Source organism: Pteropus vampyrus, unplaced genomic scaffold, assembly GCF_000151845.1.
Source record: "Pteropus vampyrus isolate Shadow unplaced genomic scaffold, Pvam_2.0 Scaffold193, whole genome shotgun sequence".
In the NCBI taxonomy this organism is placed as follows: domain Eukaryota; kingdom Metazoa; phylum Chordata; class Mammalia; order Chiroptera; family Pteropodidae; genus Pteropus; species Pteropus vampyrus.
The window spans coordinates 2,588,455-2,600,263 of record NW_011888974.1 but is presented as its reverse complement, the minus strand read 5'-3'; the positions used below and the strand labels follow the sequence as shown (position 1 = coordinate 2,600,263).

The 11,809-nt window shown below is 46.3% G+C and overlaps 1 protein-coding gene across 1 annotated transcript in view; it reads left to right on the top strand.

The window, feature by feature from the left end:
• Positions 1 to 546: 546 nt before the first annotated feature.
• Positions 547 to 11,809, top strand: part of CUX1 (cut like homeobox 1) — a 286,591-nt gene continuing 275,328 nt past the window's right edge. Inside the window, exons 1-3 of the mRNA XM_023537497.1 lie at positions 547 to 601; positions 1,332 to 1,342; positions 9,462 to 9,575. Of these exons, the coding sequence (XP_023393265.1) occupies positions 547 to 601; positions 1,332 to 1,342; positions 9,462 to 9,575 (180 nt within the window). The remainder of the gene's footprint in view (positions 602 to 1,331; positions 1,343 to 9,461; positions 9,576 to 11,809) is intronic.

Genomic DNA, 11,809 nt, shown 5'->3' with positions numbered 1-11,809 from the left:
TCCCTGGTTCCCATTGTGTGCTTTCAGGGGTAGGTGGAGGCTATGGCCTGGGGGAACACAGTGGAAGCAGAAGACAAGGGACCCAGCCAAGGAGCCCCCACTTCAACCCAAGAACAAGACTGAAGAAAGTGATAGAAAGCCCAGGTAAATGAGATAGGCAAAACAGCAAGGACCAACCTGTATGGCACGGTAACAAGAAGAAAGGTCGTTTGGGCTTCTGGGAGAAGTACAAGATCAGAAGGGTGAGGCACTCCTGCCATTTGGAGCCATGTGTGGCCATGTGTGTCTGAAAGGCTGTGGCTGGCAGGCAGAATTTAGTTTTGTTTTGCAATATGGCCAAAGAAAGCAGTAAAGAATGCTACTTACGGTGACAGACATTTTTGTAGCTCAAAATTGGTCAGATATCAACAGTATCATATGTTCGATTAATTGTAAAGCAGATTCCTTTTCATTAGGCTTAAAAGACATCCTTTCCTCTCCCTGCAACAGCCCTGGGCCTCTTGTGCTTGCTCTGTGACACAGGTCTCTATCCTCTGATACTCCATTATGCATCACCAAGACGCGTCTCTCACGTCTCCCTGTTTAAATGAGAGTCTGGCAAGTACTGTATGTAGTGCAATGCTTGTTGGATACATCTGGCATTTTTGTCTTTGCATAGTGGGGTTTTTGACGGGGTGAAAAACAACAAAAGCAAAATCTTGGTTCTCTATTGAAATTTCTGAATCCTGAAGAATTCACGAAGTCTTGTACGAAAGTTTGTACTCATTGCTTTTGTGAGGCAAATTCATTTATTTTTATTCAATTTTATTTTCTGAATAGGTGATGTCTTCATTTGATCCAAAATCAAAATTATATTAAAAAATATACACTGAGAAACCTGTTCCCACCAGTGGTACATTCTTTAGATGGAAGGGCCACGGGTAGCAAGTGTATGTTGGGGTAAATTTCCTAGATTTGGTATTAATATCAAGTCATCTCCCAGAATCAAGCAATACTGAGTAGATACTAGAATGTAACATTCTGTTTTAAGAGTTAAAGGAGTATGAGAAAGTGATCTTTATTCAAGGTAGGGTCAGGTTGAATAGTGAGAGGAAAAGTGAAACTAACATTATTGCTTATAGTACCAGAATTTTATCTTATTTAATCCTCATGACAGCTCCATTGTAGGTTAGGTAGCTGGGCTAGTCACATAGCTGACAGGTAGTGAGAGCCCAGATACACACTGGTCTCCCTTTACACTGCCGTGCAGGCACCCTGCCCACTTCCTGGTCCTGAACATTCTCTCCTTTCTCTGGGGTACTGGGGAACAGGACCCACCTTCATGCTGTAAGTACAGCTGCTGTGCTCTGTGAGATCTGGCTAAGGGGTTGTCTTCTTGTCATTTGACTCTAATTTCCAAGATGGGAGAAGATGGCTGGCTGTGCTGTGCTGATTTCAGCAAGGGCTGAAACACAGTGTTTCTGTTTAAGCCTGGGATAACTAGGAACTTGAACTACAGGTAGTCCCTTGCTTTTCACAGGCCTGTATTTTTGTTTCCTGAGTCAGAGAACAGCAAGGAGTGATTAAATCAGAGAGCTCACTTCTCCACTCAGTTCAGCAAGTGTCAAGTGTTTACTGAGCACCTACCCTGTGTTGGGCCCTGTGCCAGGCTCCCTAGGAACCCCGCTTTCTCTACTCTGGGAACAGCACTCCTTCCCTGAGTACCCCCTACTGGGATCTCACACTGGGGCCACAGAGATGAAACTGATGTGTCCCAAAGAGCCTCAGTAGTGAACTTGGTGTCTGCTTCGCTGCTCCCTGTTTTCCTAAAAGCGCCGTTGGAGTGGACTTTTCCTGTCCCTGTTTCCCCTATTCTTACTGTGGAGCTGTGATAAAAGTTACTTCTCAGGCTGCCTGGGCTGCTTCAGCAGGGTGGAGCCCCTCTTAGCCATGTAATCCTAATTCGTATAAAAATGGTACCATTCTAGGACTTGGCCTGGGATCCTTTGAGGGTGAGTGAGGGTGTTGTTCTCCTCTAGTTCCCCTACCCTACTCCTCATCCATTCTCGCCTTCAAGAGCCGTCTCATCAGGCTTTCCTTTTCTCCCTCCTCAGCCCCTACAGCCTCCTAAACTGTTCCAGACTGTTCTCTGCCATTCAAGGCCTCAGTGCTTAGGCCGGCCTTTTTCTTGCAGCCATCTCTTCTTTCTTACTAGAAGCCTTGCTGGTCTGCAGAGCTCTTAAATTTGTCTCCTCTCTCCTTATACTGGTAACCCTCAGCCCTCAGTACATCCCTCTGGGCCCGTAGGCTCTTTTTCAAGGTGCCGTTATTTTCATGAAACTTTCTAATTTTCTCCCAAGGAGAAGTAAGCTCTCCTTTTTTGAGCACTTTAGCACTTTTTTTTCCTCGACTTCTGTTGTAGCATTTAGCTTATTTTGTCTTTCTTTTTTGCTTTCTATTTCTTTTTCTTTTTGTTTTTTTTAGCTTATTGTTTCATTTATCAAATTCTATGATGTGCCCCGGCACTGTGTGAAGGGCTAAGAATCCCATAGTGAGCAAGCACAGACCTTGCCAGAGCTTATAGCCTACCATGAATGCTCGCAGACACCTGAGGAATTGCAATTGCTGCCAGAGGCACAGTTCAGGGGGCGGGCCTCGAAACTTACAGTCTCTTCTGGACAGTATGGAACGGGGTAGGGAAAGTGGTATTTGAGTGGAGATCCAACAGCTGCACAGGAGAAAGGAAAGGCTTCCAAACAGAGGGAACAGCTTGTGCTGAGGGTTGGAGGGAAAGGAGTAGACCCAGCCCTCTGGGGACACTAGAGGAGGACCAGCATGCCAGTGCAGGGGCCTGGTGGTCTCATCCCAAGCTCTCTGGGAAGCCACTGAAGGCTTTTGAGCAGGAATGACAAGCTCAGAGTTAGGCTGTGACATGGCATGTCCCCTTTCTTGTAGTTGTGTGGTAATTAATACTTCTCAGGGAATAAAGGATGCCTTAATCTTGCATCAAACCGAACTCCTTGCAGCTCCCTCTGTGTACTCCAATACCTCCTGCTTTTCTTCCTTTAGTCAGTGCTGTTTTTCTCCATTCAGTTCTCTTTTCCCGCCTTGCCTTCTGTTGAGATTCTCCTGGGCTGCATGCAGGAAGGGTAGGAGCTCATGTTTTGGGGCGGGGCAGGGTGGGTCTCTCCTTCTGTTCCATCTGTTCCATCTTTGCCACTCACCCAGTAGGGTCCCTGTTGGAGATTTCTCTAATTCTGTGGAAACTACGGCTTCCTGATTAGAAATGCTCGCTGCTGGCCCACATGGCTGACATCACATGACAAAATACTGTAGTCATAATTCAGATTTTTTTATTACCTGGTGGTGAGTCAGAGTTTGTGAGTGGGAAAGTGGTGAATAAGGATTAAGTGTCTGAAAAAAGAACTTGGGAAATATGAGTTTAGACTTGGTTCTCTACTTACATTTATAAAGTAAGTGAAAATATTATTTACTTTGGGGATTTTGCAAGGTTCTCCTTTAAATAGAGACCATTGTCAGCCCACACATCCATGAACAGAACAAAATGTACTTCCTGTAGCACCACATAGGAGTACCTTTCTGGGAACAAGGTATTCATAGGTCTTTATCAGTCCTTCAAAGTCTATGTCGTCTCATTATAGGGGAAAAATAAGATTTTAAAACATAAATGCTTCTTAGGATTAGTCATTACATTTATGTGCTCAAAAATCAAAAAGTACACAAGGGTAGACAGTGAAAGGACTACCCTGGCCCCCAGTGCCCTTGTCTGTTCAGTTTTCTCCCCAGGATAAGAAATGGCAGCAGCGTCTTTTACTTGTGAAACCCTCCAGAGAGACATTGTGTGTAAGCACATTATATGTGCATGTAGCTCTGTGCACTCAGTAGTGGATGTCCTGGTCACTATTTGGGGACATGTCTGGGGAATGGCTTTTACATTTCTAATTGAACAGTTCTTTCCACATTGACCTCAGCCTGCCTCTTAGCAGGTCCCGTCATCACTCTATTCCCAAGCCACGCTAGCCTCTGCTTACCGATGGCACTTTTCTGTCATGTGCCCCCCTCACCCCCCTACTCACACCCTGTGGCGGGGCGGGGGGTGGGGGCACCTGACCAGACCTTGTAACTCTGAGTCCCAGTCTGGGTCTCTGATAGCACCCACCTACAGGTTGTGCCAGATACTCAGATACACAGGTTGTGCCCAGATGAAGAGGAGGGTGATGGGAACTGAGCCTGTCCTGCTCACAGGCCCCAGCCAAGATGGGCATCTTTCACAAAAACCGGAGGACTTTTCTTGCTGGCAGTATGCTCTTCCTTTTCTACCTTCTGCTTCTGTTTTAATTCCACTGGCCTGGTCCCTTCTGTCTCATCAGTCTTCCATGCCTACCTAGTTTCCTCAGCTGGACTGTAGGCACCTAGAGGTCAGTTCAGGGTCAGCTTCCGATTCATCTGTGCATCCCTGGAGTCTTTGACCTAGTTTGGGATATTGGTGACATAATGAATTGAGGCCTGAGGTCAAGTGCTTGGCTCTAATAGTATAGAAAAATTCACCTTGATGGAGCACTTGACATGAATTATCTTATTTATCACCAGAGAGAGAACTTTGACCAAAACCACACCAGTTACAGCAGAGATGGAGCCTGGATACCAAGCTAGGGTTCTCTGAGGCCACTGCCTGAGGGTCTTGAGATGTTCTAGCAAGGGAGGGTGGAGAGGGGGAAACAGAAAGGCTCATAGTTGGGCTTGGGCCCTTCACCCCTTTCTAGCCAGAGTAGCTTTCATTTGTCCAAATGATTCTGTTGTGGAAAGGAGACAGCAAATGTCCCGAGGAATACTGGGTGCAGCAAGTATTCTTTGTTTTTATGTAAAGTCATTTTAAATTCTCACATAGGATTTGCTGTTTGATTAGTTTAAGAGATAGGCCCTAAAGAAAATACCAGATGAACAAACTCTTTGGATTAAAGCTAGCAACAATAAAAAGATACTACTTTACGTGTATTGCTGATGCAGTTGGCGTGTAATCAGCCCATGAGTGCTGGAGAACAGGGGACCTCCACAGCCCTGGCCTGGGGCCTAGGAAGAGAGAGTCTCACAAAAGTGGCACTGCAGGTTTTCCCCACCCCCCAGGTTAAAACAAACAAACAAACAAACAAACAATTGACATACATACTTTAAAGGCAAGCAACTCCAAACTGATCATTGACATTATTAAAATACTTGTTTTATCTGGGAAAGATTTTCCCCACAGTTTCTTTTAAATAGGCAGCTAGCTATAGGATTGCTGTTTAGTTTTTGTGTTTAATCTTTAATACTTGGCTGAGAAGCTGGAGTTCAGGCAGAGAGAAATGTATAGGAGCTTTGCCCTTTGAGGATCTGTCAGACGTGGAGAAAAAGCATCCCAGAAGTTACAATAGGATTGCAGTCATCCACAGCTCTTCGGCAGTACTCATGTTTCATAGAGTGAGGTGTTCCTGTGTTTGCAGAGCCCTTGATTCCACAGCCAGCTGTCTTTCCCTGAATCTCATCACCTCCTGACATCAGTCGTCCCATGGTCACTTTGAAAGAAAACCTCACACTTTCTGCAGCCATGTGTCATCCTCGCCGGATGCTTTCCCAGTGTTTACTCCTGCTCTTCCGGCCTAGTTGGAAGTACCTCTGGGTTCAGAGCTGTGGATTTGCTGCCAACCCTGCCAACTTCCCATCACCTCGGATCTGGGGCTGTTGAGTATTTCCAGCATGAGTAGAGTTCTAAATAGTTCGGAGGGGAGACACCCTCCTATGCCTTTCCCCAGGAAAATCTGGCTTGGCTGAGTGGTGTTTTCTGTGACTAGCCACCTCTTCCTCGTTCATAAGCCCTGAGACTGGCCAGCATGTAGCGCATTGGGCAAGAAACAGCTGTTGTTTTGACAAAGGATGCTCTTGCCTCATTTTTTTGCATCACCAGAGTGAGTAAAGAGATCTTTTATTCCAGGCCTCTGCCCTGGGCAGGTGGATACACAGGCCATGAACACTCACATATAGGGTGCATTATGTAAAATATATTTCTGTAATTATATACGTATGTATTTTTTCACATTAGCAGGATTTTAAAAATTCACACATATTGCAGTTTTTCTAATTAAGTAATATGTGCACATGGCAAAATAGCCAAAAGATATATACTGAAGAACAAGTCTCCTCCCTGGTGCCTCCTCAGAGCCGAGCGCAGTTTCAGGTGTCTGCTGTATCTTTTAGAGATAGTCAAAGCTTATGCAAGTGTGTGTATAGAGACTCTCTTAAACAATGCTAGCACTATTTTGGCACTTTGCCGTTTTTGATTAAATACATCTTGAAGATCATTCCATCTCATATAGTGCCCGTAGGACTGTATTTCTTTTTAAACCATTGCAGAATAATCCTCGAGTGCCTATATATGTTGCTGGACATGTAGGTTGATTTCGTGGGTTTTTATTTTTTCTCTTTGAGAGTTTTTAATACCTTTCAGATGTGGAGACTCTCCACACTCTTTTTTACATGTGACCAGTGACTCAGTGGCTGAGGATTCTGTATTTTAGGCCCCCAACCGTCACCTCCCCTAAACACATTAAATTCCCTTGTTAATGTGTCATTATATTTGACACTTTGAGCGTAGGCAGGCTGGGTAGATAATAAAAGCGTATTTGGCTTATGTTTAATAGCTGTCTCCTCCCTTTGCGTTGTCCCCACAGCCTGAGAAAGCCTTGGTATCCTAGGTGGTTTTTCAAGGAACTCAGTCAAAGATTGTGAGGCTTAAATCTGACCAACCAAACCTAGGGTGGTGGCAGCTACCCCTCCAGATCTGTGAACGCTCAGTCTCTTCCTTGCCGTGACAATCTGTTTCCAAGGTGGCGGGTGGCATTACAGTATTAAATTTGGAGGCCTCCATTGGTTTCTCATGTGGACCTGCATATGTCTGCGTGCATGAGAAAGGGAGTGTGGCAGGCCCCTGAGGGTCCCTGACTGCCAGCAGCCGGTTCCTTTCGGCATGCTGGCCCTGCAGCCCTGCGATAAAGGTGGGTTAGCCTTCCATCAAGCGACCTGTCCCAGGCTCAGCCTTCATTAGTTAGGTTTTCTGATGAATTTTCCTGAGGGGGCTTGTGGGGAACCTCAGATCAGAGAGTCCCACAGACCATGTGCTCTTAATGTTATCTGCAGCTCCCCCCGCCCCCGCCCCCACCATTCCCAAACTCTTCCCCACTAGAGTGTCCCTGGCATCCAGCACCTGGTGACACCTGCTGATTCCCCCACTCCACCTCCGAAGTAGGGTCCTCGCTGAAAGCAATCAGAGCTCTTTGTTTTTCTCTAAGTTTTCTGCATCCATGTGTAATTGGAATAAAACATCAACTTTGCTTTTTTTTTTTTGTCATATTTCAATATTGGCTCCTTTCCCCCTTCTTGAAGTCTCCTTTTATAACTTATGCTGCTGCTGCTTAAATATAGATGTCTAAGTCCTCCTCCTTACCAGATTGTTTATATTTTTGAAAAGCCTTCTGCTTATCTGCGATTGCTCTCTCCTCTATCTCCATCCCCACTTTACCACATTGGTTTCGGTTGCTCTTTTTTCCTGCCTTCACTTGACTGGGATGTGTTTCAAATGTGGTCTATCAAAATGTGCAGTGTTTCCCTCTTTTCTGCAGTAGCTTTGACATCTGTTCTTGAATTCTAGCCCACGTTATTCTTTTGGACTTGTTTGCCCAAGATTTGCTGTAATGCCAGAAACACTAAAGGGGAGAGTGCGGTGTGGTGGTATCTCCCCTCCTCCTCCCCCCACCCCCACCGTAGTTTCTCTCCCACCCTTTTTAAAACTGTCTGTGATTTCCAAGTCGACAGCACACTGGATGTTTGTTCCAGCACTCTGTCATCTCGTCTGGCGGTGGCCCACCCTAAAGTGGTACGAATGAAGTGTTCACCAGCAGGGCTTAAAGACTACTTTGGTATTTCCACCAAAAAGGAAAGCAGGTGGAACTTCACGAGGTGGGTGGAGGGTGGGCAGAGAAGCTCTCACTTGCTTCCTGGATGTCTGCAGATGGGTTGTCATTTTGATAACCCTCGCCTTTCAGCCTTTCATTGGGTCCTTGCTCTGCTGTGCCTCATGGTCTGGAACAGTCCAGACCACTGAGAAGCCCTTTGGGGTAGCCGCTTTAATCCTAAGCAGAAGGTGCTAGTGTGTATCTTAAGCAACTAAAGCCATTCAGGAAGAAAATGGACCTTTTGGGATGGCTCCATTGTGTAGTGGTTAGCATGTCTGCTTTACACACAGAAAGTCCTGGGTTTGTGCCCCAAGTGGAGCCACAGACCATACCCCGGGTGCGCCAGGCCCCGAGTGTGGGCCACAAGCATGTGGGATGAGATGCCCTGCCTTCATAGATCCAGTTTTTAAGGGGAGATGGCAATATCCGTAGGTCAGGGGTAGAAGTATGTGTGTGTGTCAGAGGGGGCGGGGGGGGGGTTGGAATTAAAGAGAGGAAAAAAAGATTAAAAAAAAAAAAAGAAAACAGACCTTTTAGTGGCTACAGGAACATGTCCTTGTGCTGTGGACCCATCTGCTGTAGGCTTGTTTGAAAAAGGTCCTCTTGGTAGCTCCTCCCAGAATTTCCGAGACCAGGACACAGGTCCTCTGACGCTTTGAGCATTTGTTTGGTCTATATAGCAAAGCCCAGAGAACCCTTACAGGTCTTTTTACAGGGGACCCACTCCTGGTGGTTCTCAGAATTCCACTGCAAGTAATATAGTTTGAGGATAACTGCGGTTTCCAGATGTCTCATTTCCAAAGTTTACAAGATATTGGAAATCATTATTCTTGAAATATGTCCCTTAAAGGTTCTTCTTGACAATAATTTTAATGGTCCTGAACATGATATCTAGCTTATAGTAAGCCCCACAATAAATATTTGTTGACTGAAAGCAAATGATAAAGTATCATTACAAAACATTCCAAGCCCGCACCATGGAAGGACAGCCAAACAGAATGCCCCAACGAGAAGTGCAGAGTAACGAGAAGGACAGAACCCAGAAACATAACAAGAAGAGACGCTGGTTAAGAACCAGCATTGATAGGTTGTCTGAGCAAGTTAAATCGGGTGACTCCAGGAAGGGATGACATTTGGGCATTGGCCTGACTCTGGTTTTAGCAAAGAAACATGTGTCTGCATGTTCTATTATAGAAGGTCATTTGTGAGGTGACATCGATACATCAAAGCTGAGCGAGTTTGGTTTCCTCAAACCAGTGCATGGGGCTGGATGGGGACCACGTGATTGTGCCTGTTTCGCTGTCCACAGCGCCCCCCTCCTTCCAGTGCAGCCTCTGTCGACGAGTCGATAGTCCTTGATGAGTTGGTAGTTCTTGGGGTGCTGGGGCTCTCCCCAGTGTTCTGGTCAATTGCAAATACGATCTCCTCTGTATAAAATGCAATTTCAATCTCGTCTTCCCTTTTTGTTTCTCTTGACAGAGGGAACTCGATGCCACCGCAACAGTATTGGCAAACCGGCAAGATGAAAGTGAGCAGTCTAGAAAGCGGCTCATCGAGCAGAGCCGAGAATTCAAGAAGAACACTCCAGAGGTGAGGCGACATTCCATCCAGGTCTCTCCGAAGGGGTCTCACTATCCTGGTACATATTCAGAAGACGTGTTATAAGCTTTTCATTTCTATCAGACAGACAGTCTGCTGCTTTCTTTCTATTGTCCTCAGCCCCATGCCAGCAGACTGCGTGCCCCCACGTGGGCTGGGGAATGCGAGCATTGATAGGTTGTCTGAGCAAGTTAAAGCATGCTCTAATTCCAGATGCAGACACTGAACAAGCTGCATGTGAGAGCATATGGCCAGGTATGTGGCCAGGTCAGATCCTTGAACCCATCCCGGCCTCTGGCCCCTGTGCTCTGTGCGCATGCCACTCCGAGCCCAGGAAGGATCACCGAGTATGAGTACATAGTGGGCAGAAGGGCCTCAGGGGGCCCCCTTCCCAGGTGTGGGGCAGGCAGGGTTTCTGAGGGCTATACGCATCTGAGGATGCACTGTGCTGGTATTTCTTGAAAATCAGGCAGTTAGTCTGGTAAGACCTTTTAAATGTCTGTTTCCAGAAATACGCTTTAAAGGGCACTGGAAATGTTCTCTTGCACTCCTGTTTTTTTCTTGTAAGTACGTATTTGGAGGACAGTGTTTGGAGTGGCTGGGGCAGTGTTTTCCTGGTCTGCTTTCTAGGTCTCTTGTTCCCTCAGTCCTATCAAAGGCTTTGTAAGCAGTAAAAAGAATTTTACAGACAGTTGCGCAGATGTAGGACTTGCTTTCCAGGGAGCTTCTGCCAGTTTGGCCCATGGTGGTTCTCATGCTGTGCATTCTCCCAGCCTCTTGTACTCTCCACGCAGGACTGAGTGGACTGCCGCTGCCTGTAGCTTTGGCCCCAGCCCCTAGGCCTCCAGATTCTTCCATGGAGGACAAAGGAACAGGGCGGGAAGAAAAGGTGCTTTGTGGGAGGGACGCCTCTAACTTTTACAGCATACCTCATTTACAATATACAGAATTTTTGAAAAATGTTGTGTGAATTGAATTTTTAAAAGTGGACTCATTTTAAGTGTTCCAAAGGAGCCTACTATTTAAAGGAGTGCTATGGTGAATCATTTTGGGAAACAAATAATTAACCCCTATTTTCAGAATAAATCTGTTGGGAGAGAACACGATAGCCCTGTGGAAAGAAAGAGGGCTCTAGGGGCAGACCTACTTAAAGATTTTATATTTGAGACTCACTACTTACCCTCTCCATCCCACCCGCCCTTAAGCATGGATCTGCCCTGTTTTATAGGACCAAAAATGCAGATCAGAGTAATTTGAGCTTAGGGTTGCCGCCCTCTGTGTAGCTTTGGGAGGAATCTCTAGACTTCATGTTCCACCGTATCCTAAGTAAAATCAGGAGCAAAAGAAGGAACCGAGGACAGGACTTCCTCTGTTGCTTTCTCCCTCTCAGGCTGCTTCAGAGCAGACCTTTCTGGAGAGTCTAGCAATGGAGTTTCCCAATCTCTCGTCATTGACTCCATTTCTCCCAGCTGACCCCTGTCATATCTGTCTCTCAAGCCACTCTCAGCACTGTTTTAGTCACTAGCTGTCATCTTCCATCCTGTGTTCTCACTGTCTCTCCCTTGGTGACCATATGTTCAGGGGTGCCCATAGGAAATCTAAAAAGAGAAGATTAGGGTCAGCCTTCTATGGCGATAGACAACAGTAAGTCGACAAAATCTGTCATATGACAAGTACTATGAAGAGGAAAAAGCAGAAAGCTAGATTCTTGGGTCTTCCTCTGGAGTCCCGCTGTCCTGTCAGCTGCTAAAGGCGTGTTACCCCCGAGGAGAGGGGTGTTCCCTCTAGCCTCCTAGGGGTCAGCACTTGGCTGATAAATATTGATTGGATTGAATTGGGCCCAGTCTCTCCACTGATATCTAAACAAGACTCATTCCGCAGGAACTGGAGCCAGCTCACATCGCTTGTGTTGAATCCCATGCCAATTACCTGAAAAACCCAGCTTTAAACTGCCTTTTATCTCAATAAATAGAAGAGGCCTTGGGAGGAAGCAGCCTGACTTGTAAATGCCATTTGAGGCATTTCTTTTCAGGACACATTTTTAGACATTGTCTTCTGTGGAAAACGGGACCCAGAATCCCACCCGGAAGGGGACAGCAGTTGCCATCTTGTTTGCTCCCCGTCCTCTGCCACTTGGGCTGCTCCACTCAGAAAGTCTTGCTGCAGCACGAATCTCCAAGAGGCGTGGAAGGGTGGAGCTGCATGCAGCCTCCTGCCCCTCCCCT